The sequence below is a fragment of the Penicillium verhagenii genome (genome assembly GCF_028828195.1).
Source record: "Penicillium verhagenii strain IBT 33310 chromosome Unknown utg000004l_segment0_segment0, whole genome shotgun sequence".
Lineage (NCBI taxonomy): Eukaryota > Fungi > Ascomycota > Eurotiomycetes > Eurotiales > Aspergillaceae > Penicillium > Penicillium verhagenii.
In genome coordinates, this window is record NW_026643168.1 from 406050 (window position 1) to 431138 (window position 25089).

General features: G+C 48.0%; 7 protein-coding genes across 7 annotated transcripts; 4 read left to right on the plus strand and 3 right to left on the minus strand.

Annotated features, from left to right (window-relative positions):
• Positions 1 to 282: 282 nt before the first annotated feature.
• On the minus strand, positions 283 to 1620 carry N7466_003092 (metal-dependent hydrolase family protein; the record flags this gene model as incomplete). The annotated part of the gene is made up of 1 exon (XM_057162489.1): positions 283 to 1620. The coding sequence occupies one exon, from the start codon at positions 1618 to 1620 to the stop codon at positions 283 to 285; it is 1338 nt and encodes a 445-aa protein (XP_057023604.1).
• A 283-nt stretch (positions 1621 to 1903) lies between these two features.
• N7466_003093 (sugar O-acetyltransferase) lies at positions 1904 to 2721 on the minus strand (the record flags this gene model as incomplete). Its single annotated transcript, XM_057162490.1, has 3 exons — positions 1904 to 2017; positions 2082 to 2481; positions 2561 to 2721. The coding sequence occupies 3 exons, from the start codon at positions 2719 to 2721 to the stop codon at positions 1904 to 1906; spliced, it is 675 nt and encodes a 224-aa protein (XP_057023605.1).
• A 2258-nt stretch (positions 2722 to 4979) lies between these two features.
• N7466_003094 (uncharacterized protein) lies at positions 4980 to 6455 on the plus strand (the record flags this gene model as incomplete). Its single annotated transcript, XM_057162491.1, has 1 exon — positions 4980 to 6455. One exon carries the CDS (start codon positions 4980 to 4982, stop codon positions 6453 to 6455), a length of 1476 nt encoding a protein of 491 aa, XP_057023606.1.
• Positions 6456 to 10224: 3769 nt separating this feature from the next.
• On the plus strand, positions 10225 to 11691 carry N7466_003095 (putative cysteine synthase; the record flags this gene model as incomplete). The annotated part of the gene is made up of 4 exons (XM_057162492.1): positions 10225 to 10482; positions 10551 to 10610; positions 10664 to 10782; positions 10842 to 11691. The coding sequence occupies 4 exons, from the start codon at positions 10225 to 10227 to the stop codon at positions 11689 to 11691; spliced, it is 1287 nt and encodes a 428-aa protein (XP_057023607.1).
• A 106-nt stretch (positions 11692 to 11797) lies between these two features.
• On the minus strand, positions 11798 to 13828 carry N7466_003096 (Myb-like DNA-binding domain protein; the record flags this gene model as incomplete). Its single annotated transcript, XM_057162493.1, has 1 exon — positions 11798 to 13828. The coding sequence occupies one exon, from the start codon at positions 13826 to 13828 to the stop codon at positions 11798 to 11800; it is 2031 nt and encodes a 676-aa protein (XP_057023608.1).
• Positions 13829 to 14197: 369 nt separating this feature from the next.
• Positions 14198 to 15839, plus strand: N7466_003097 (beclin 1; the record flags this gene model as incomplete). Its single annotated transcript, XM_057162494.1, has 2 exons — positions 14198 to 14282; positions 14344 to 15839. 2 exons carry the CDS (start codon positions 14198 to 14200, stop codon positions 15837 to 15839), a joined length of 1581 nt encoding a protein of 526 aa, XP_057023609.1.
• A 3026-nt stretch (positions 15840 to 18865) lies between these two features.
• On the plus strand, positions 18866 to 20567 carry N7466_003098 (Clr5 domain-containing protein; the record flags this gene model as incomplete). Its single annotated transcript, XM_057162495.1, has 5 exons — positions 18866 to 19074; positions 19215 to 19453; positions 19540 to 19659; positions 19822 to 20309; positions 20415 to 20567. The coding sequence occupies 5 exons, from the start codon at positions 18866 to 18868 to the stop codon at positions 20565 to 20567; spliced, it is 1209 nt and encodes a 402-aa protein (XP_057023610.1).
• Between the last annotated feature and the right edge of the window lie 4522 nt (positions 20568 to 25089).

Below are 25089 nucleotides of genomic sequence, written 5' to 3' on the forward strand. Positions count from 1 at the left end.
TGCTGGATTATGGCCTCAGGCACCAAGGCACGTGCCCAAATAGGAAATTTTAAAAAAGTATACTACTAACTTCGCAAGAGAAAGAAATGCTGAAATGAACTTTTTTTTTTTTTTTTTTTTCGCCTAATGACCTAAAACGCCGCAAAGTTTATAGAAGTTGTCTGAAATCCCCACAATATCAAAGCAGTTATTGCCTCAAGTGCTTGATTTGATCATCAATATGCGCCCGTGCCCAGATTGATACATGTAATCATTTGCATAGTATATATCTTGCATGTGCATTTAAAGAGATTGAACATGGCAAGGGTCATACAGAGGATCAACAGACAGCCAACTTGACTTCTTGGAAACAATGCGCCCATCCTTGAGTATCGCCACCAAGTTATCCTGAATGTGATCCAAAACCGTAATATCCTCGAGGGGATTGGACTCCAGAATGATCATATCCGCAATGCTCCCTTTCTTGATGCATCCAAGCTGACCCTCCATCCCCAGATACTTAGCAGCGTTAACAGTGGCAGACTGCAGAATCTCCTTCGCACTCAAGATCTTCGACCGAATTGAGAATTCCTGATTTTGGAGAACATGCAGACCAGCCAACAAGTCAGAGCCGTAGCAAATCGTAGCCCCAGCCTTGCTCAAAATCGACAACGCGTCCAGTCCACTTGCCAACACCTGTCGGTTTTTAATCTGACCAGCATCATCAAGAAACTTATCAAATGGGGGCTGCGACATGCCGTGATACGTGACCAAAGTTGGGGTAAACACAACGCCCAATCCGACACAATAAGCCGCAGTCTCTGCATCAATGAAATTGCCATGCTCAATACCCCTCACCCCATTGTCAACAGCATGGCGAATAGCCTCTACACTATACGCATGCGCGGTGACATAAGTTTTCGACTGCTTAGCAGTAGTCGTAATGGCACGAATTTCCTCTGCCGTGAACTGGACCATGTCAAGGGCATCTGAAGGCGACGCAACACCACCGCCCGACATGATCTTGATAAAGTCGGCGCCCTGCCGAAGCTCATCACGAGCGGCATTAAGGCACTCTGGAACGCCATTGCACACGCGCGACAGGTTGACCGAGTGTCCACCGCAACATTTGATCTCGTCGCCTTCGTAATTTGCGCGCTTGTCGCCGTGGCCTCCGGTTTGCGAGAGTGCTTTGCCGGCTATGAAGAGTCTGGGACCCATGACGAGTCCTTCTGTGATGGCTTCGCGAAGAGCAAAGTCGGCACCACCGGTATCACGGGCAGTGGTGAATCCTCGGAGGAGCATCTCGCGTGCGACGAATGCTGTGCGATAGGCGATAGTGTTGGGGCTTGCGGAGAACATATCCTTGAGCGAAGGCGAGCCAGGTGTTGCCGTGAGATGGACATGGCAGTCAATCAGGCCGGGACAGATGTATTGACCCCCCAGGTCCACGGTGTTTGCTTCAGGATTTGGTGTGGTTATATCGCCGGTTGTTACGCTAACAATGCGGCCATTCTTGATATGTACGGTAGAATTTGGGATGATCTCGCCAGCTTCAGCATCAACAACGTTTGCGTTATAGAATATGATTTCTGGGGCTGCTGTTCGAGGCAGCCATGGTTTGCTAGCGCGGTTACTCATGTTGTTGAGATGTAACGTTTTGTTATGAAATGCGTAGGGGTGAGAATTGCGACAATTAGTCGGAGATTCGAAATCAGCTTTGATAAATTGAAGAATCACAACTTTGGCCGAGCGGGGAAGTTTTCCAAGAGATAGCGCCGTGAGGGGTTCGGCCCATCACAATTTACTGATATGCCAAATGATATCGGCTGCTCTTGGGGCATCGACAGAAAAATTGCTTAAGCACTACAAAATAATAGATAATCTCGCCTATAATATTCAAACTCAAACTGATTCTGTTGCTCTACTTTCCTCCATCAACGCCCGAATTTCCTTTGAATTCTGGATCCATTTCAGACTCAATCTTTCGAATTATTCTGGCAGGATTCCCGGCAACGAAGTGGAAGGGAGGAACATCCTGATTGAAGTGTAAGCAAAGTACCTATTCGGGTGGATATTTACCCAGTAGAAAAACGACTCACCTTTGTCACAACAGAAGATGCGCCCACTGTGCTTCCCCGTCCAACCGTAACTCCACCCAAGATAGTAGCCCCAGCTCCAATCCAGACATCGTCCTCAATATGAATTTCCTTTCCTGCCTCTGGGCCCTTGAGTCCGCGACGCTTGGCAGGATCCATGGGGTGAAGAGCGCCGTATAACCCGACATTTGGGCCAAAGAGAACATTTTCACCAACAGTGATGAGGCACGTGTCGAGGACCAAGAGGTTGAAATTCAAGAAGGATTGCTTTCCGACTTTGAAGTTGAGCCCGTGATCAATGGAGATAGGGCCATCGACGTAAGGGTCTGTCTCGTCAAACAGAGCCTCGTCCGCCTTTGCATCCTGAAGCTCCTCGGGGAGTGGCCGAGTATCTTCGATGATGCTGATAGAAAGCGTTAGCTCAGGGTAGACTGATCCCCAGCTCGGAACATTGAAATGAGCTAGCCGACACGGTCACTCACTTCCGCCAAAGTTGAACCTTTTGGCGACGGGAGCCATATGTCGCCGCATTGAACGCCTCGCAGGCTTTCCTACAGCGGATTCTGTTTTCTTGGAGAATATCACATCCTGCATGGTACCACTCTCCGCGGAGCATTTTATCCCATTCTGGTGACGATGTCATTTTCTTGATCTCGTAACTTTCAGCGATTTAAATAATCCAGAAGGCTTTATATGTTATTATGAGAGTGGAAGTTAAATAGCAAAGGAAACATCTACTTATCTTGATTAGAAAATCAAGTAGCGGTGTGATTCAAGTGCGAATAATACAATTTGGGACGTGGGTTGGCCAGGTGAACAGAAAAAGATCATACGTGTAGTGCTCTGGGAGTCTGGGATATCTTCGGAGAATCTGAAGTACAAAGTTTCTTCTCACAGGACTGTTTACAGCATTGGGTCTTGGATAATTAAGTACATTTACGAATGAAAGTATCCACTAGACTAGGTAAAGCTCAATGCCAAATCTCTCAAGATCCATTTGAGGACTCTTCTCAACCCCGCATCGTGAAACGTCTGAAAATGGCAGGTGGGGCACAATGTAGAGGCGTTGATTGAGTGGAATCTGTGGGGTATGCCGTACTCAGATCCGGCTTTCAATGTTCATGTTGTACATGGCGTACGGAGTGGTTCGGGACTGTTTATCTTCTGATTTAAAAAGGACCGAGTAACTCCCAAGGTCCCTCACCGTCAAGTTTCTTCAATTAGCAAAGACGCTCGGCTCTCTGTAGACTATAGTCTATGACCAAAAACACATGTGCATGAAATCTTTCGTCAATCGTATGTACAAGCGACTCGCCCACTTCGGGTTATACCTCCACGTCAGGATCTGAGTCTAATTGCACTGCACCAAAGTAGTGAAAAGAGGGAGTCGTATATCAAATATACCCAACAAGCTTTAAGAGCGGCAAGTCTGCGAGCGATGCAGGTGGCTGGGGTAACGTCAAAGGAATCACCGAGAAAGTCCCATATATAAGAGATCTAGGAGTGGATGTTGCATAACTGAGCCCAAGTAGTTAAAGCTAAGCTGTCTGACAAAAATTACTGATTTTATAATTTAGTCTACAAATTCCCGCAAGTAAACATAGGCTATGACATCGCTGATTACAATTCCATCGATTCATACACGGGATTCACAAAAATGTTCTCTCCAAATACAATACGATGGCTATGGGCGAGATGCCATCTATGTATCCCCGACATCGATGAAATCATCAAAACCATCGAATCTACATCCAATGAGCTGACCATGATACTCATCTTCGATCACGTGGAACTTGACTATATAAAAACGAAAGGAGACTCGAAATAGCCTGCGCCCATAGAAACTGACAGAACTGAAAAATCTCGTCTCAGGGTGGCAGACGAAAATGAAAGCGCGTTGTCTCGTAGGATCCGAGCAATTGGAAGAAGCGCGAGCAATATTACAGAAGAAAGGGAGGGATAATGCCCGTACGCCGATGCAGTGGAGCGATGAGCCGAATGCCGGATTCACTGTTCCGGGTGCGGTGGCCGATAGCCCTCCAACGACACATTCCAAATTCAATTTCTAACCTCACCGCCCTGTTTCCCGTATTGTATTTATCACAAACAGGAATATGATCATTTAGAATAGACTTGAGAACAGACTTGAGAATAGACTTGAGAATAGACTTGAGAAGGGACTAGACTTGAGAAGGGACTTAAGAAGGGACTTGTACTGTTCCGGGTGTAAAGAGCTTTTCCAGGGCTCAATGTGACAAATCAACATTTGAACGACCCACAGTACCCACAGGGGCACAACTAACAACGTTCAGCCCTGAGCCGACACCCGGTAAATAATTCAATAATACTAGATCAAAGCAGGCTAGTTCGCCGCTACCAGTTTTACGCGAACCAGACTGTCTCAGAATGGGGTCCTGAGCCCAAGTCTTTAGTGAACAATCCCGAACGAAATCTCCTGGTCAATCGTTCAAAGACTTCAAGTGCTATAGGTGATTGATGTCTTAGTACGTACATTTGACGGAGATATACTACTACTAGTATGTACTGCATCCCGAGTCGGTTGCCCATAACGACTAGCGCCACCTCGGGTAGGGCCGCTAGAGTCCATGGGGCTCTACCCCCGCAACTCGATGTCCAGGGTTCAAGCACTTTTGGACGGACACTAGCAAAGTCGTATTGACTAGTATCGAATGACCACAACCCATTGAGTCCCCTTTTAATTTTAGACTGACATGACCTAGAAATTTTTCCAGATCCTACTTTTTCCCATGTCCCTTTCACGGATACGGATACGGGCCTTGTCATAAGCTCCCTCATCTTTCCTTGATTTCTGTCACGAATCTCATAATTTCCATTCAAAGCCTTTTCGATTCTTGCGGACTCTCAACACGCGCGCTCGTCATGGTTTTCAAGCCATTATTATTGGGCGCCTGTATAGCGTGGACTGGGGCGAGGGCATTGTCACTCCACCAGCGCGATGTACCTGCTGTTGTCAAACTCCCGATTCAACGCGGAAGCGACAAACCAAATCGATTGGCAAAAAGGGCAGATGTTGTCTCCAACTCCTTCGGAGTAGCGGTATGTCTTTTTTTCTTTACTCATATTTCCGACGATCAGGGACTGAGAGTTTTGCAGGATCCCGGACTCCTTCCCATGTACTATTTTGACCTCGACATTGGTACTCCACCCCAAACGATTCAAGTTGGGCTGGATACAAGTAGTGGCTATCTCGCAGTTACGGCCACTAATTCATCATGGTGCAAAACCTCAAACTGTTCGAGTTCTATTTTCGATGTCGGTGCCTCTTCAACGTACCAGTTTGTAAACGATGATTTCAACCACACATATGCCGGGGGTGGATTGTACGGTAATGAAGTTTTCATTGGAGACTTTGGGAGCGATGATGTGGTCATAGATGATATCTCACTATCAGCCATGGACCTAGCAGTGAATTATGCCGACTCCACCGGCCATGTTCTTGGCCTGGGGTATATTCCGGGAAAGGAATCGGATGCGCCTGCAACGATTCTTCAGGCGTTGATCGACGGTGGTCATATCAAGTCAGCTGCATATAGTCTATGGGTGGATGATTCGACGGATGAGGGGACAGAAGGAACTATCCTTTTTGGTGGTGTGAATACGGCCAAGTATACCGGTGAACTGCATACTATGTCTATCCCGGCATTGGATGGGGTACACTACCTCCCGGTGGTGCTGGTGACGGAGGTTACTCTTCAAAATGGGACCTCGAGGAGTCAAACATCTGATCTACCTGCTTATATGGCGTTGGATTCACTGAGCACGAAGACATTCCTCCCGAATAAGATCGTTGAGGGAATATATCAAGACTTGGACGTTTTATGGGATGACACAGTAGTGCCAACAATCGACTGCGCCATGAGTCAGAGCAATTACAATATAACGTTCACTTTCATCGACTTCAGCATCAGCAGCCCGCTCAGTGATTTCATCGGCAAGGGAGATGGTGATACATGTGAGTTCGATATTATCCCAAGTTTCGGCGAGACGTTAGTGCTAGCAGACAACTTCCTGCGCAATGCCTATGTGGTCTACGATCTATCGAACAACGAAATATCTATGGCTCCGAGGAATCTCGAAGAAAGCGAGGATCAAATCCTGGAGATTGGCAGTGGAACCACGTCCATCTCCGGCGTCTTTGAATCAACAACTGCAGTGGCGACAGTTCCGACTGCTGTTGTAAGCCCATCGCAGGTTCTGAATTTCCCTGCTAAATCCACCACGAGCGCTTCGACTGCTACTTCAACTAGCAGCAAGGGATTGGCAGCTGCTCCCACCGCCAACCCCAACAACATTATGGCTGGAATTGTCGGGGCGGGGCTTTTGATGGTTCTATAGAACATTGAATTGTTCAAATGTTAGCTTCGATCAATTATAATTTAGAATCTGTACGTAATAGAACCCTTGATACAAATTTCATGGAAATTTTGTAAACTGGTAGTCAATGTTTAAGGTTTATCGTTATTCTCATAGATTATCAAAACGATTTTCTAGACCACCACGACTGCCGCAGGTCAAAAAGGTTGTCACTGGTCACATTCTGAGTGTCGAGCGTTAGCGGCTGATCCGCCAAGAGGGCGACAGTGAATCTATTCGCATGTTAGACCGCATTGATCACGGCGTGGAAGTGAACTGCGCGAAAGTTCTTGTGCAGTGAGAAAATCGGCTTGCCTGTCTTTAGCGAATTTGGCGATCACGTCTTGGGTGACAGGACAAGCGCTAGAGAAGAGGTAATGAAGTTGGTGACTTGTATCAAGACTCAAGAGTCAAGACTCAAGACCCATTACACCGGCAAGACGAGCTGCGATTCCATCGAGATCCTTCATTGACTCAGCCGTGAAGTTGTAGCCTGTGATAGCCTTCAAGTGGGTTCCGGCGAGTACTCTTTTCGGCACCATATGGTGCCTGCTTGGCTGCCATTGGAACTGCTGGTGAAGGGTTGTTCTTGGGACTCCGAGAGCACTAGATGTTCAGGTGAGGTTATGGCGGCCGATAACCGCCACCCTACTGCCATAACCTAATTTCAACTTTCCGACCAGCAGAAACATTGAAGTAAATTACAAGTAATTCCAAATTCATATTTGTTTTCGAACTCCATTATATACAGCGCTGCATTATATACGGAATCCTCAAACTCCATTATACATTAAATCCTTAAACTCTATAATCAATCCATTCTCTAGTCCCTTCTCAAGTCTATTCTCAAGTCTATTCTCAAGTCTATTCTAAAAGTGACCTGTATTTAGATCAAATCCCTTACTAAGATATTCCTATATATGTATAAATAATAAATACAAGATAGGTAGGAAACAGGGCAGTGAAGTTAGAAATTGCATGTGAAATTAGGTTATGGCAGTAGAGTGATTTTAAAGAATGCGATCATATAAGACTTCATAGTCCCGGCATTCTTTACTCTACGCAACTCGAATCAACCAATTTTTCCAAGGTAAGTTCGTATTAACTTGTGCCTTTCATGTGCGCGTGATAAATCTTGATTCTCTCAACAAACACAATCTGAAATATCAAATCCGCCTATCCCCTACTCTATCCTATTTCACTCGCCACCTCCCTTTTGATAAACCCCTACAATTACAACTAGGCAGAGCTATACTAATACCCTTACCTAGAACCACTCCGAACAGAACAAATCCACACATCATGCAACTTTCCCTCTTTATCTTTGGCCTTCTCGCCAACGTCATCTCAGCGGTACCCCCGAAACACAATCGACATGCTTGAACATACGAAAAATGCAACCCCAACCCCAAATCTACGGATGGGAATCCGCATCAGAGTATCTCGTGTTCCACAAGGGAAGCTACCCATCAGTCAAGATGTCCCGCTTCCACAACTTCGCTGAAGTAAGTAGAATTGATGAAATTTGATGAAATCTAATGAAAATCAGATGAAATCAGATGAAATCAGATGAGTTCAGATGAAAATCAGATGAAAGCCACGTTTCGATTGAAAATATGTACTAACAATTCTCTCTATGCAGTGTCCCCTCCATCCCGGAGCAGGCCATTCTGTGGAACAATGCCCGATGAGCAGGATGCTCAACATCCTTGAGATACACACAGTAAGATCTACTGATTCCTTTATCCCTATTTTGATGAATATAAAAGGCTAATATATCTTATAGCAGGCCTCCTGCAGCCAATGGCGCAGAGGCCTGTGTGGTGTCCCTGGCCATGGTCGTAGTGGTCGTGGCGGTGGTCCCCGTCCCCCTACACTACCCATCCCCTCAGGTCCCCGTGGTGTTAGTGCCTCTTGTGGTCGTGGGCCTCGTGGCCGTCCCCGGCCAGGTCAGATGCAGAGGAGGGCTACCCATACTACCCATACCACTACCCTTACTCCCCCCGCCTCCGCCTCCGCCCCCACTACCCCTACCGCCACTACTACTACCTCCCTGCTCCTCCCGCTCCTCCCACTCCTCCTACTACACCTATCACTACTACCACACCTATCACTACCTCTACTCCTACTACCACTACTGCTACCTCCGCTCCTACCTCTACTACTACTACTCCTACTACCCCCCCTACCCCTCTTATCCCCCCTATCTTCTCTTTCTTACCACTTTTACCCCTACCAAAAGAAGGGGATAAGATAATAGATTAAACAATATTAATATTATATCATCATTAAAATATAATATAATATTATTATTATTCTTAAGGCCAACCTCACCTATCAGCATACAGCCTCAAGGTCCCCTAGACCAACAATACCAGTCAGTTCTCCACAGGCATACTATTTCATCCAAGCCCAGCCTTACTACCATACAACTCCGAGGTCTTCCACAGACCATCACCAATCAACTTCAGCCCAGTACTAGCCACCTCCAAGCCCAGCCTTACTAGCCACCTTCAAGCCCAGCCTCACTAGCCACCTCCAAGCCCAACCTCACTCAAGCCCAGCCCAGTACTAACCACCTCCAAGCCCAGCCTTACTAACATACAACTCCAAGGTCTTCCACAGACCATCACCAATTAACTTCAGCCCAGCCACCTCCAAGCCTAGCCTAGTGCTAGCCACCTCCAAGCCCAGCCTTACTAACATATAACTCTAAGATCTTCCACAGACCATCACCAGTCAACTTCAGCCTAATACTAGCCACCTTCAAGCCCAGCCTCACTAGCCACCTCCAAGCCTAGCCTCACTAGCCACCTCCAAGCCCAGCCTAGTACTAGCCACCTCTAAGCCCAGCCTCACTAGCCACCTACAAGCCCAGCCCGGTGCTGGCCACCTCCAAGCCCAGCCTCACTAATATACAACTCCGAGCTCAGCCTAGACAACATCAACCAGCATTCGCATCTACCACTCTAGGAAACCCCATAAAGCATAGGAATAAAGCGATCTGGTGTTCATACTTATTGTGTTTTTGCTTTGTACAATCATGTATATAGTTCCATTGAACTTTGAATAAATAGACATCACAAAAGAATTTCAAATTTCAATTCACATTTCAAATTTTACTCACCCTTAATCATTCCCCAGATGCTCTACAGTGTGTGACGGCTTGGTTCCCCACTGACTCTGCTGTCAAACACATCAACAATCGCCTGCTACAGTATTGGCTCGAGAAGGCGAGCCAGGTCATGGTGATTGACCCTGACATCAATCCCTTTTCTTTTGAAATCCTTAAATACTTCGAAACTTCCCGATCTCTCATATACACAGTCCAAAGTCTAAGCGTGGCGCACGAGAATTTCTATTGCAGAGATCGCAAATCTTAGTTCTGTGCTGATGTCTATGTATCTGTCTTTGTATCTCCATTCTATGCCCATCTGGGCATGTGAGGGCAATCGAGTCACTTCTGTCATGTAAAATTGCTATTTTTTTCAGAGTGTACTTCAATGTCTTCAAGATGTCATCTTGAATAAGACACCAGTTGACTGCTCCACACATGGCAGAACAGCCAGGCGGTATGACCAAGGGTGACTGCTGATAGGCGGACAGACCGTACCACAGAACGCTGATTGGCGTCCAGACTCAACTGACCGAGATGGTCCGAGCGTCCTATCACGGCATCTCCAAATTCATAAAATCACCAACCTCAAACTAAAGATATCTTAAGAGAACCAACAACCAAAAAAGAGCAACAATGCCAGAGCGCTCTGCTGTGTATATCGGCACAGCATTCGTCGCTGGTGTCTGCCTGACCATCGTATGCAAAGACATACTTGATTCTCGTCGGCGCGAGAAACCAGAAACTGCAACAGCACGATCAGATGAGCTTGTTGCTCGTCCAGGACCTCCCGCCATAGTAGAAGGTATCGAAGGATGTATTGGGAACACACCTCTTTTCCGGATCAAATCCCTGTCGGATGCGACGGGATGTGAAATCTTGGCTAAGGCGGAAGTATGCAAGCCCGCGGCGAATTTGATATAACAATTAACGATACTCATTCTGACTATGGTATTCTACAGTTCTTGAATGGTGCTGGGCAAAGCTCAAAAGACCGGGTTGCATTAAGTATGATTGAATTGGTATGAATCTTTAACATTCAACTACTTAACGTACCTATACTGATTCCAGACAGGCAGAAGAACAGGGTATCTTAACACCTTATTCCGGCGACACAATCTATGAAGGAACATCAGGGTCAACCGGTATCTCATTAGCATCTCTAGCCCGAGCCAAGGGATACCTAGCGCACATGTAAAGCCACCAGAGCCTCCAACCAAAAGTTTCCAAAAAAAAGCTAACAGAAAAACCAGCTGCATGCCCTCAGACCAGGCAATCGAAAAGTCAAATCTGCTATTGAAGCTAGGCGCAATCGTCGACCGCGTGCCCCCAGCACCGATCGTCGAAAAAGAAAACTTCGTCAACCGCGCCAGAGCACTAGCAACAGCCCACACGGCCTCAGCCACCGTGCCCATCTCCGACACAGAGGGCGAGCAGGTCGAACCATCAGAACGCATGGCGCGCGGGCGCGGCTTCTTCGCAGACCAGTTCGAGAACGAAGCGAACTGGCGCGCCCACTACGGCGGCAGTGGACCCGAGATCTACGCGCAGTGCAACGGGCGGATCGACGCCTTTGTAGCGGGCGCCGGAACAGGCGGGACTATCTCTGGCGTGGCGCGGTACCTGAAGCCGCTTTTGCCGAATATCACGGTTGTGTTGGCCGATCCGCAGGGGAGCGGGCTGTACAATCGGGTGCGGTATGGGGTGATGTTTGACGTGAAGGAGCGGGAGGGGACCCGTCGACGACGTCAGGTGGATACGATTGTTGAGGGTATTGGGATTAATCGGGTTACTGCCAACTTTGAGGTTGGCAAGGAGCTTGTTGATGATGCGGTTCGGGTGACGGATGCGCAGGCGCTGGCGATGGCTAGGTGGCTTGTTGAGAAAGATGGGATTTTTATCGGGAGCAGCAGTGCTGTTAATTGCTTTGCGGCTGTGAAGACGGCGCAGAAGATGGGGCCTGGTCATCGCATTGTCACTATGCTGTCGGATTCGGGGTCACGGCATCTATCTCGATTCTGGGCTAAGGCTGGTGATGTTGGTGGAGCTGTTGATACGACACTGGCTGATGTTTTGAATGCACGGGATGAAGATTTTCAATAAATTTATTGATACAATATAGTACAAGGTATGATTGACATGAATAGTAGTCAATTACTTGGAACATTATGTAATGACTTTCTTGACCGAGTCCACAGGTCATTATGAATCAGGGCAGCCTTTTGAAATCCAAACGCTTGATGGGGGACGCTCTGTTCGGCGTTCTTGATCCTTGTCTGCTGGCTGCTGGACTATCAAAGTAGATGGCAGACAGCTTGGAAGGCGATGATACATGACTCATGCTGCCCATATTGTCATCTTCGTCATCATCGTCAAGGAGGTCCTCGAATACAATTGGACCTTTGCTTTCGACAGTAGGGTCAGTATCAAAGGCTCTGCGGGAAAATATCCCAGCTCCTGGATTGCTCTCAATAGAGGAGACAGATAGCTTGGAGGGCGATGGTGATTTTCTGATGTTGTCGGTTGTGTCGTCATCGTCATCTAGTAGGTCAAATACCATTGGACCTTTGTTTGCGAGAATAGTGTCGGCCTCAGAAGCCTCCCTGGAAAATGTCTCAAAAGACGCGGGGGTATAGCGCTCAATGGAAGCAACAATCTGCTCTCGATAATCTACTGCCTGCGCATCCTTATTGGCCTCTTGTCTCTGTTCAGATTCCTGGTCATGCGCTCGGCCCACATGGCCATGCCATACCTCATCTCCAACCCAGAGCCGGAGCAACTCAAACTCAATTTCCGTTTTGGTGCGAGTTGGCATTTTACTCGTAATATCCAGCCATGTGAGACCGGGCTCCTCTTTGAGACATTCCAAAGTTTCAAGCTCGGATTGGGTCCAAGAAGCAGAGAGTGGAGGGGGATTTGCGCGGCGTTCTGTCCAATGAAATAGATTCCATTGATAAATCTGAGGCTGTGTTCGATGTGGTAAACAGGCGTGAATCTGATTCCATTTTCTTTTTTGGACGTGCCTCATGCGAACGATTAGCTTGGCATCGTCAGGCGTCAGACCTCGATTTGATTTGTTGACAGGTGTCTCCGATGGCGTGGTAGAGAAAACGTGGGAATGAGAATGTGCATTTGAATCGTATGGTAAATCAGAGGCGTCAAATGCCACATGGTTTTCCAAATCTTGTTTCGCGTGGCCTCGAAGTTTATTATTCTGCTCAGCTGCAGTAGCCGATTGGTCCGACTGGGATTGGCGAGGCGGGAGTTGTGCATCGGGAGCACGTAGGCGAGCTGTACGAGACGATGGCTGCTGCAGGTGTTTCCCGCGAATATTCTTCGCCACATGTTTCGAGATGGAAGGCGAAGGTTGGAATTCCTGAAGCGGGTCGTCTGATTCATCTCCATCTGGCGTGGCTGCAAATGACCAGTCGTGCGCCACAGGGCTGGAATGATACTTTCGTTTCGCCCGGAGCCGGCTTTCGCTCGGCGTTGATTTGGGTTTAACTTCTGTACGTGGGCGCCCTCGTCTAGGCACACTCCATAATGATCCAGAACCTGGTGGAGATGCTTCCCTTTCGAGATGTGGAAGTTTCGGGACCCCTTTCCGCCTTGTTTCGGCCGTGGGCGTGGAGAAGAGAGTGGGCAACTCGGGCGCTTGCCAAACAGGGTCTGCTGGCCGGTCATTATCGAATGGGTCTGGAGCCTGTGAAGATTGAACAACAGAATTGTTGACTATGTCATCGCCAGACTGATGATGATGACGCTGATGATGCGTTGTTGCAGTCCATGAAGGTTTGGCGGGCTCCGGATCGGCTCCGCTAGTGCCTAATGGTTCACCTTGGGAATAACTTCCCCTAGGCGATTCTTGGCCCTCGTCTATCTCATCCCCGTCTGTATCCCCCTCCTGTGACAAATCATTCTCGTAGAGCCACGTCTGCGCGCCTTCGTCTCCATTGTCGCCCCCTTCGTGCATGCTCGATAGGTGGCCATTATCGACCACAATCTTCCCAGTTTCTAGATCAATCTCATCGCCTATTTCCGTAAAGTCCTTGCCGTATTTGGAAAATATTCCCTCAAAGATTGATTTCAGTCGCATGTCATTTTGGGCGCGCGCTGCCTGTAGGTCCCACTCTTCTGTCACTTCCTCTTCCTCTGGTATGTCCGGTGGCAAAGAGAGTCGTTGGCGTTTCGCGGGTCGCTCCATGATGTCGGTCGCCAATGGAGGCTTATTATCGTACATCGGACTTAAAGTCGTTGCGGCGCAGAGGAACGCGAGCGAGTGCGCGTAAGTCGACGCGGTCGGATCTCATACACGGGATCAACCTTCAAGGGACATGGCTTTTGTTTTGTTTTTTTTCCGTATGAGATTGGATTCGTGGATGTGGTCGTGGTCTTCGTTATCAGACAGTAGAAAGGAAGGATTATATTGAGAGTAAAGAAAGAAAAAATACTATTGAGCGAGCAGCTGCACTGCGGAGTCGCGAAAGTTCAAAAAAAACAAACGGACAAAACGAGAACATGACGTTCCAAGGTTCCCGCTGCCGCTCCCAACTTGAACCTCTCCCCACATTCAATCTCCCCAAGAATGAACTAATCCCCACCACACACTATGTATTGCCAGAAGTGCCGAACGGCATTAAAGCTGGATGGCTCACTTGAGGCGCTCAACCCAGCTGCCTTTGAGCTACTTGCCAGTAAGCTTTACCTATGTTTCCAGGCGAAGCTATGCGTTGATCCTAACCAAGCTCCGAACAGACTCCACAGGCCGAACACTATCGGACCATGGCGCTGCGTCATCCGCAAATCGAACCTCCTACCCTTCAGAACGACGGGAACTTTACGATCGTACCTCAAAGCATGCTACGCCACCGGTTTACAGAAGGTCCATTCCTGGGCCACGGTCGGGAAGCCAGAGTAATCCTCCGGCGTTGCCTCGCGGTGATAGCGGCAACATGTCATTCGTGATGCTTACGGAATCACAATTTGTACCGCCGGCTGTTGAGACCCTACCAAGTCGCCCCAAGGGCAAAAGTACCGGAAAAAGCCAAGATCATACTCTAGAGGAAGGGGGGTCCTTTTCCAGCCAAGTGGAACGAGCCACTCGTCTCTTTGAGATTGTGTCAGCACGCTCGGATATTGATCATCCGATATGTGTGGAGTGTACGGATATGCTGGTGGAGGGGCTACAGAAACGTCTAGCTGGGGCTACAAAGGAGCGCGACGCCTATATTTCGTTCCTTCGCAGCTTGAATGCCTCAGTCCCGAGCGCGGACGAATTAGCGTCCGCCGAGGCATCCTTGAAAGAAAGTCTCGAAGCGGAGAAAGCGGCCTTTGTGGAACTGGAGGAGCTGGAACGAGAAAAGTCTCAGCTGGACAAAGAGATTGCAGGACTCGAGGAAGAATCCCAGCAACTAGATGCTGACGAAGAAAGATTTTGGCGAGCCCGCAACGGCTTTGCCTTGACACTGGCGGAGTTTCAAACCGAACGGGATGCTTTGAATATGCGCTACGACCATGACTCGCAGCAGCTAGAGAGATTACAACGGACAAATGTCTACAATGACGCATTTTGCATCGGGCATGATGGGTATTTTGGGACCATCAATGGCCTGCGTCTAGGCCGTCTAGCCAACCCCTCGGTTGAGTGGCCCGAGATCAACGCCGCCTGGGGCCAGACCTGTCTACTTCTGTCGACAATTGCAGAGCGGCTTGGGTTTCAATTTCAAGGTTATCGGTTGAAGCCGCTGGGGTCCACCTCTCAGATCGACAAGATTGAGTATCCCGTGCATCCAACCGGGCCAAATGCCACTGATCGAGTTGCGCCCAAAACTACCCAACTGGACCTTTTTTCGTCTGGAGATCTTCCTCTTAATCTCCCTTGGCTGCATCGACGCTTTGACGCAGGTATGGTGGCGTTCCTCGAGTGTTTGCGCCAGTTGGGGCAGTTCGTCGAATCGACTCCCGCCCCAGTAACATCGCCTCGTCGCGGGCAGACTAGCGCCACCGCCCCCGGGCTTCGACTACCCTATGAGATTCAAAAAGATCGTATTGGGGATGCCAGCATTAAGCTTGGATTTAATCAGAATGACGAAACTTGGACTCGCGCCTGTAAATACACTTTGACGTGCTGCAAGTTCCTGCTAGCGCATGCGAGCAACGTTGCCAGCGCAGGATCGAACAACTCCGCTGTCGCGGCTGCAGCCGTGGCAGCTGCTGAGACTCGACTAAACCCCGCCAAGAGTCGACCCTGAACGAGGCTGGAACTTTAGATTACAGGGATCATGCTGTGAGAAATTTCACGCAGCCTCACTTTGGTTTTTTTTGGGGGGGAAGGGGGGGGGGGGATTATTTTTCCTTTTTCCCCTTTTTTCCCCTTCCTCTCTTTCCCCCCTTTCTTTCATAGGCGACTTGTCATGGGGATGCACGATCCCCCTCCGATGCCACAAATCCCGAATCCCGACTTGCGCCCCCTGTGAAGTGGTACTTTTGATAAGCGTGGGTGCGTGCCCTCGTACCGCATGTACATTCATCAACCGTTGAAGTTTTATTGGTTCCTCCGATCGATCAACAAGGCTGGAATCATCAGTGGCCTGTCATCCGCCGGTTGGACACAGCCGCCCCCCCTCCTAGGCCACAAGGGGTAACTCGTGGACCGGAAAAATCCTTCCATTCCCATCTGGCCTGGACTCGACGTACTTGACTGGGGAAGGGGGAATAAGACCAACTCTTCCGATACGCTCTAAGGTTCCTATGGTCTGGCCCTTTTGCAAGTGAATCACTTTTTTATTACTCGGTCTGCGCGCTACATCCTAGTACCTGCAGGCGATCCGAGCCGGTGAACGGTGGTCCGTGGGGCCTATGGCGATGAGCACGGTACAAATCTCCGTCCATTTCGGCGCGCAATGTGGACCCCTGCTCCACGCGGGAAATGCTCCTTATGCCGTTTTCTGCCATTTCAGCAGGCCTAGTGTTTCACGCAAAGCCGTCATCGTAAGCTTGAGAGCGAAAAAGGAAAAAGAATCAAGAAAGATCCCCTCTCTGCTTAAAATAAAGAACCCCCCCCCTCAAAAGACCCAAGAAGAAAAACAACAACACACCCATATCCACATACACGACTGCGGCCCCGCGGCCCCGCATTTTAGCACCAAACCCATCGATCCATACCCATTCGAGCCCTAGTCCCCGGAGCATGCACGGTGTAGGGACGGTGCCCGATTATGTCTTTTCCTTCCCCCCCCCTCTCCTCATACTTTGGTACTTCCGGCTCATTCTTGCCACCAAAAGTGGAAGGAGTCGAAAGTACGAGAAGAGGATGTCCCGTACCTTTTTCTTTGTGGCTCGGGAACTAGGAGCATCCTTCCCGAGCACTGAGCGCGTCGATCACTGCAGCGATGCCTTGCCACCTAAGCCCATCCGTGCGTTCTAGGCGTTGGGATTTGGGCTAGTGCAGGATTGCTCGAGGTACTTTGACCCTCTATCGTGAATCCACCCGGAGGATCATCTTATGTACCTTGTACACGCGAGCGTTACAGAATATACCTCAACCTAGCTTAGCACATTAGCTTGGAAATGTTTAGCAGGGGGAGCTTCCGGGAATTTTTGATTGCCCAGGTGGATTTTTTTTTAGGATTTTTGTTTTTTTTTGGGGGAAGACAATTTGCTTTTCTTTTTAGACTAGGATAAGATTAGATTTTCTTTGACATTTGACATTTCACATTTCCAGAAATTTGGGGATTTTTTAATTCTCTTTTTCTCTTTTTCTCTTTTTCTCTTTTTTCTCTTTTTTCTCTTTATGAATTTTCTTTGAATTGTTGCAGCTGAAGGACCGAATCCCCGACCCACGAGTTTCGGCCGGAAAAGATAGGGACCAAAGCGCAGAATGTATTCGGTACTGAATACTTCGGGGAGCATATACGGGGAACATAGGGGAGATTTTTGACATATATTCTTTTTTCTTTTTTTTTTTTTTTTATATTACTGCTTTTCCCTTTTTTTATTTATGGCGATCTACCTGTCGCATGTCCCCTTGATTGATTTGACATTCTGGGGATGACACTTGTCTCAACGGCCATACGTAGGCATGTTCTAACGGCTACGCCCCCACCCTTGCGTCCGGGACACGAGGGATGTAGTGAACAACTGCCGAGTGAATTATGGATATACAGAATAAAACATTGTAGGAAATACTTCAATGAAACCTAAACTAGCTGAATATTTGCATTTGAAAAAAGTGGCTTGTCACAGAACCATGACGGTGGAAATCTTAGTGTTATGAGCTGAAAAGACAAAGCTGTCAAAGGGAGTGTTTCGGGCCGCTCCCGGGACCATTGATACGTATGGATACACCCATGGTCTGAGATCGAGATATACTAGGATATACTAGTAGAGATGGTATTTTTGATTTTATGAGTAAAATCATCGAAAGTCGTTCAAAGCAATGTACAAAATTAAATAATCTTTACATGATTATATGATCATCGAGATTCAATTTGACGTAAACTTCGTAGCAGCCAATAGGAAGTGGCAATAGTAAGCCGCAACTCTCAATAAAAAAGGCAGCGGAAAATGCATCTAATTTGCGGCCAGTGCACTGCATGTAATAGTTCGGTTAGGCTGTACAGTAGTCCCGAGTCAAAGGTACGCGATTTGCCCAGCTCCACAATAGACAATTCTTTGTTACCCATTTTCTGATTACTCCATGTCTTTTTCTTCTGGCTTGTTTTTTTTCTTTTTTCTTTGGGCTGGATCGCTTACAGCTTACCTACTATATACACTATTTGATTTCATTTGGAACACGGAGATCATCTCCCAATAGGATGATTGGGTGTAGCTATTGGCCGTTGACGATCAGTGTCAGCCAGGATGGATCCCCATAGCTTGCAGTGGTCAACCTGATTTGGCCGGGGAAGCAGGGGGTCGTGCGTCCGCTGCGGCGCGCCGCAAAGAGAAAGAGATTCCTTGGCCCTGATCTGAGAAGTTGCCTGGTGATCGCATTCTTCTATATTCATTTTTTTTTTTTTTTCCCCTTCACTTTTCTTTTTGAATCTTTAATTCTTTTAATTCTTTTTTTTTTTTTTTTTTTAAAAAAAAAAGAAACTAAAAATTTCCCCTTTTCTCTCTTCTCCATACCAAAAACTACATTATATTGGCTCCTTCTTCTCTCCTACCTTTTTTACTTACTTTCTTTTTCCCCCTCTCTTTTCTCTTTTCTCTCTTAACATAAAACAAACAAATTTATCATTGTCATATACCGGCATGAGAGCACGGAACACTCACTATGGACCGTTTCCCTCCCCCGTCAATGATGATGTCCCCTCAATCCCCCAGTACAACGCCAACCGGACCACCTAACGGTCCTTTCCGGCCCCGCCGATCCGAAGACTGGCACGTTTACCGCGAAACCATCGAACAACTGTACCGCAGTGACCAGCTTAAATTGCGAGATGTCAAACGCATCATGGAAAGGGAACATAACTTTGCTGCCTCGTATCACACCACTTTTCTTCTATTCTGACTTTCTTTTGAATTGCCTCTCCATGTATTTTTCTTTTTTCTCTTACCTTCAAGTTTATTAAACCAAACCTCGTTCTGCCATAACACCCTCCTAACCATCTACACCTATTCAGAGAAAAACAATACAAAGATCGACTCGCTGCCTGGAATATCCGAAAGAATATTAAAGCCGCAGAGGTGCAGGTCATGATTCGCAAAAAGCAAAAGCGTGCCGCCCGGGGCAAGCAAACCGCCTTTCGACGAGCAGGTCAAGATGTTGACCCTAAACGACTTACTCGATTCGTCCGTCGCTATGGGACCCAGTGGGAAAAGAATCCAGATAAAGACGCCGACCTACAGAGTCCTGAACCGAGTATGTTTTTTTCCTCTTGCTAATTTTGGCCCTCTCTTGCCGAAGAAGGTAATCAGTAACAGCCATACTTATGCTACTAGCAACAGAAACTCCGTCCGATATGTCTTGCTACACACCCGAGCCAGAAGAGGGAGCAGCCACTCCCATCTCACCACCGGATGTACAATCTCCCACGAGGGAGACTCCACCTTATCCCATGAACTACGGTACAGCCCCCATCCTGACATCTGATATCAGAAACCAGATACCAAGTATCAGGAATCACCCCAAATATCAGATATACAATATCATATCAGAAAGCAAAGAAACAAGGCTTTTTGAAAAAGAAAAATTTACCCCAAATCAAAGACATCACTAACCTCTTCCAGACCCCACAAACTTGGCAACCATGCCCGACCTCGTCATAGCCAGCGACGACGAACCATACGCAATGAACATGCACCATCAACACCAACATCAACACCAACAACGCCACTCCCACTCACATCCCAACCCCCCTCGCCGTGTATATCACCCCTCAGAACTCACCCACCCCCAACCCCACCCCTCCCACCACCCATCCGTGCACTCAATGCTCCACTCCCCAATCACCCACGACCCGCACGCCCACCACCACCACTCCCAATCCCAGGCCCACCACCAACACCAACACCAACACCACCAACACCACAATCACCACGGCCACATCCTCAACCCAATCCACCCCGTCCACCCACCCGTAACCGCCATCCCCTCAATAGCCATCCCAGCACCCATCTCATCACTCCCGCCCTCCATCTCCTCCCCCGCGCCAACCCCAACCCCCATCTCCATCCCCGTCTCACTCTCCACCCCAGTCACCGCCATGCCCGTCTCCGTGCCCTCAATGCCAGTCTCCGTGCCTGTCTCTGCGCCACATCAGCAGCAACAGCAACAGCCGCAGACGATGGGGCATAGAGACGATCTCGATGCTCCGGGCGAGATCGTGCCGGGCTACGACGGGTGGAGATTGGATGTGTTCCAGAACCGTCTGGAGGGCTTGCAGTATGAGTTGGACCGGTCGATGTCCAAGTGGGCGCGCGAGCAGGATCCTAACCAGGAGATTCCGGGGCACCACGAGGGTCTTGGGCAGTGAATTACATTCGATATGGTAACTGGTTTCCGTGTCTTTGTCTTGTCACTGGTTATTTTGGGCGGGTGGGTGGTTGGTTGGATTGGGTTCGGGGTTGTTTGGTTCGGAGCCGAGGATGTTCTTTCTTTTCTTTTCTTTTCCGATCTTGATTTTGATTTGATTCTTTGGCGATCCCTTACATGTACATGATTCATCCCCTACATCTGGAGCGTACTACGATTCGTTCTTGATTTTTTTCTTCATCGTCTGTTTCTATGGTTTTATGCTCTTTCTTCCCATTTCCCCTTTCATCCCCTCTTCTCAACAGTATGCAGCATCAGACAGGATCAAGGAAAAATTTCATAGCAGGGGCGTTTAGGGGGTTGGTTCTTTCTTCTTTACTTGACTTGACTTCCATTTGATGACTTAGATCTGGATGAATGTGGGCTGAGTGTGGGTGTGGGTGTACGTTTTCTGTTCCATCTCATTCTCCGCTGTATCTGCTATCTTTGTCTATATTGATACCTACTATCCGCTCTTAATTCATCATATTGTTAGGTAGGGCCTGATTATAGATGGGGCTTGATATGGACTTTTGTCAACTTGTTCAATATTGGGCTCTGGCTGATGTTAGAACTTTTGACGTTCGAGTTAGTATCGACCGGGCAGATCGTATTGATCTCACTCGAGTCGTATGGATACAGTAATAGTCATACGTTTCGCAACCGCACGGGTGTCACCTCAGGCTACGGATACTCCGTATTACTGTTTAATCGTCCGGCTTCCGAGGCCTGCTCATTGGTACGAACGCCAGACTACATTGGGAAATTTCCCGGTTCTGTCAGAGGTCTGTATTCTCTTTGAAATCAAGACCTACAGTGGTGTTTGTAGGAATATGAAGCCTGTTTTCTGCGGAAACAAACCGGTACTCTGTTTCGAGAAAAATTGTTTCTTTAGATGTGCATATCTTGAAATCCTCAAAGTAGCCATACCAAGACAGGTGTTAATGTGTCAATTCTTCCGGGGTTTCAAAGCACGCGCTCATCTACTGTATGCTGCCACAGAGCTACACAAGGCACCGCCCTGGACTTCAATTAGAAATGTCAAATCTGTTTTCAAGCTAGCATAAATCCTGCTTGAATCCCGCTTCAAATCTTTTGAGTCAAAATATATGGTAGTCTACTCTGCACCATGGCTTTGTTGCACTTACTGGCATTCTAAGAGCACCGCAATAGACTCTTGAATTATGCAGCTTTGCGAAAGGAGAATTTGCGCGGTTGAACTTGTCGACAATTTAAATACAAAACAATGAAACAACATGAAAAGAGACCGCACGAAGGCTTAAACACGTGCATGTGTGCTCGGAATCAATGACTCGAGGCCTATCGATTGATGTATCTTCCAATAGCAGAAGAGGATGACACGCCTGCGATGACCGCCAAGTCTGGAAAACTCGATGGGAGGTCTTCGTGGAGCTGATTGAGGTTTGAATCTCCTCTTCAGGATCCGTGGCCGATGAAATGAGATGAACAATGAGGGGAACAATGAGCCAAGGGCAATTATCATCCATTTATCGAAACAATATCCGGAATTGATAGTAGTCGGATGGCCAGGACCTAGTCTTTGCTCTCGACGCCGGACACATTCTGCCATCAATGACAAAGCAGCTTTGTGTTGACCGGATGACCAAAATGTGTGAGCCAGGTTGTCCATAATGATCAGCGTATGAGGATGATCGACGCCGAACTTTATCTCGCAACTCTCTAACAACTGTCTCTCAAGCTGCTCTGCCTCTTCTAGCCGGCCTTGGTCGTAATAAACTGCTGCCAGACTTGCTATAGTGTGTAGCATGTTGGGATGGTCGGTATCCAGCTTCCTCTTATAAGCCTCTGCCACCTGTATTAAAAGCTGCTCTGCCTCTTTTGGCCGGCCTTGAGCTCTATATGTTGATGCTAGATTGCTCATGCCAATCAGCGTATCAGGATGATCGATACCGAGCTTCGTCTTATAAGCCTCTGTCATCTGTATCAAAAGCTGCTCTGCCTCTTTTGGCCGGCCTTGAGCTTTATATGTTGATGCTAGATTGCTCATGCCAATCAGCGTATCAGGATGATCGATATCGAGCTTTGTCTTATGGGCCTCTGCCACCTGTATAAAAAGCTGCTCTGCCTCTTCTAGCCGGCCTTGATCTTTATATATTGATGCTAGATTGCCCATACCAATCAGCGTATTAGGATGATCAACGCCGAGCTTCGTCTTATGAGCCTCTACCACCTGTCTCTGAAGCTGCTCTGCCTCTTCTAGCCAATCCTGCTCCCGATATATCGAAGCCAGATTACCCATTCTCACCGGAATGTCAGAATGATCGACAGTGAGCTTTGTATTGTAAGCCTCCATCACCTGTATCATAAGCTCCTCTGCCTCTTCTTGCCGGCCTTGGTATCGATATATCATAGCTAGATGAAACATACTATCCAGCGTTTCAGGATGGTTAGCACTAAGCTTCATCTTGCGAGTTTCAACCACCTGTATCAAAAGTTGTTCTGCCTTATCTAGGCGGCCGAGGTCTGAATATATGGCTGCTAAGAGTGAGGAACTATTCATCGTATGTGCATCTTCTGCGCCAAGAATACTTATTCGATATTTTCTTGATAAAATCGCCATTTCTTCCGAATCGAAGAAATTGCCAGATTCCCGAGCATAGCATGCCCCTCTGTGTAATAATGCAGCCAAGTCCAGTAGACGGTTTTTGGACTTTGGTTGATATGATATCGCGGACTTGACGTGCGGAAAAAGTGGCCGACATATCTCCCAATCCTCGTAATATCCAGTTGGAAATGCATGGTTTAAATTGGAAATGAAAAGTTCCTTCCACTTCTCGTCTTGACCAACACTTTTCAGCCACGTGCGAACTGTGAGCTGCACAAGTCGATGCATCGCGAACACCATGTTATCTTTGGTACCGATGGCTGTAATGAGGGAGTAGTCTCGGAGAGTTGCAATATCACTTTCAAAACTGTCCTCAAGGTCATATTCAGATTCAGAGTCTGTAGTATCCTCTTCACTGGAGCTTGTATAAATCTCCTCTCTCTCTTCTTCACTCGGGCGTATTGTGGCATCCTTAGAAGAAGTAAAGCTATTTTCGGAAGAGCCTGAGTCTTCTTCTATGACCTGCTCTCGTAAAAGGCTTTCTGGAATTGCCTGCCAATTGAAGAAGCTCATCAAAGAAAGCAAATCCGCAGCAGACTGTTGTGTAGCCCGGATATGGTCGAACGAAATTTGCCAGGTCAGGGAAATGGAGTTCTTGGCTTCCCGGTCTCGCTGGGCGTGGAGGCCTTCGTGGTCCAAAAGCTTTTTGGCGTGTCGATCACTTTGTCGGAGTTTCCCTAGATATGTTGCTACAGAGCAACGGATCGAATGGTGAACAATGTAGCTAGCCGCTTGAACGATCGCGAGTGGCATGTATTCAAGTTCTTCCACCAATTGAGCCACCTTTTTTGTGTCGTGTGCAGTTTCTGAATCCAGTTTGTTTTGCAGGAGATCGACTGCCTCAGCGGCGATCATCGGTTGAACATCAATCAAATTCTCTTGGCCAGCGATCTCTAGCGCAACTTTTTTATTGCGGCTTGTAACAATGATTGAACCATTAAAAACCTCGAGAAGGCAGCCTAGCGGGGTCTGTGTTGAAGCATAGCGTGCGCTTGGGTGGGTAGCCGGTGGTTTGCGAAGCAGTTCGTCATCATCAACATTGTCTAGAACAAGAATCCATTCACCGATGTTGTCATCCTGTAGCCAGTTCCTGAAGAGCTGGAAGATATCGGCATCATGGTTCTGACGCCCAGGGATCCTGGCGCGGTTAGCAAGATCCCGAAGACTCTCCTCGCAGCGTGCTGCAGTACTACAGTGAACCCAGAAGATCCAAGTATGAGCCGACAGCTTCCGGACCCGGTGGCAGTATTCTATAACAAGTCCAGTCTTGCTGTTGTCAGGTCAGCGTTAGACGCATCTCTCGTTGTGAATTTTGGGTTGCTTACCCCACACCACCGAGACCCACGAGAACTATCCGAGATCCCGGAACCGAGGATTTATCCCGAATACGATCGAGGAGTGCATCGCGTCCGACGAAGTTTGGATCAGGAGGAAATGGAACCGTTGAAAACGGTTGGGGGCGGGGTTCCGACTGTTCTAGGAGGGGAAGTCGCTGTTAGTTCGAACTTCGACTTTGACCTCTTGCAGGATTTGGGAAACACACGCGCAGTAAAATAGTTGTGCATAGGCGCATGGTTGCTCCCCATCTGGAGGCCTGAATTTTGACCGGAAATTGAAATGGAAGCCATGGTAACAGGAGATACCGACGTAGCTGGGGAAATGGACAGGGAAAAAATTCTGCGTCCTAGTGAAAGATTATTCTCCTCGTTGTCGCCCATCAGGTGATGAGAGCGCTAATCTTGCATGAGTTTAGGCTGTTCAGCCCCAGCGGTAGTCCTGTCTGCGTTTCATATCTCTCCCGTCATCAGGCTCTTAGCCACTGGTTCCTTTTCGACAT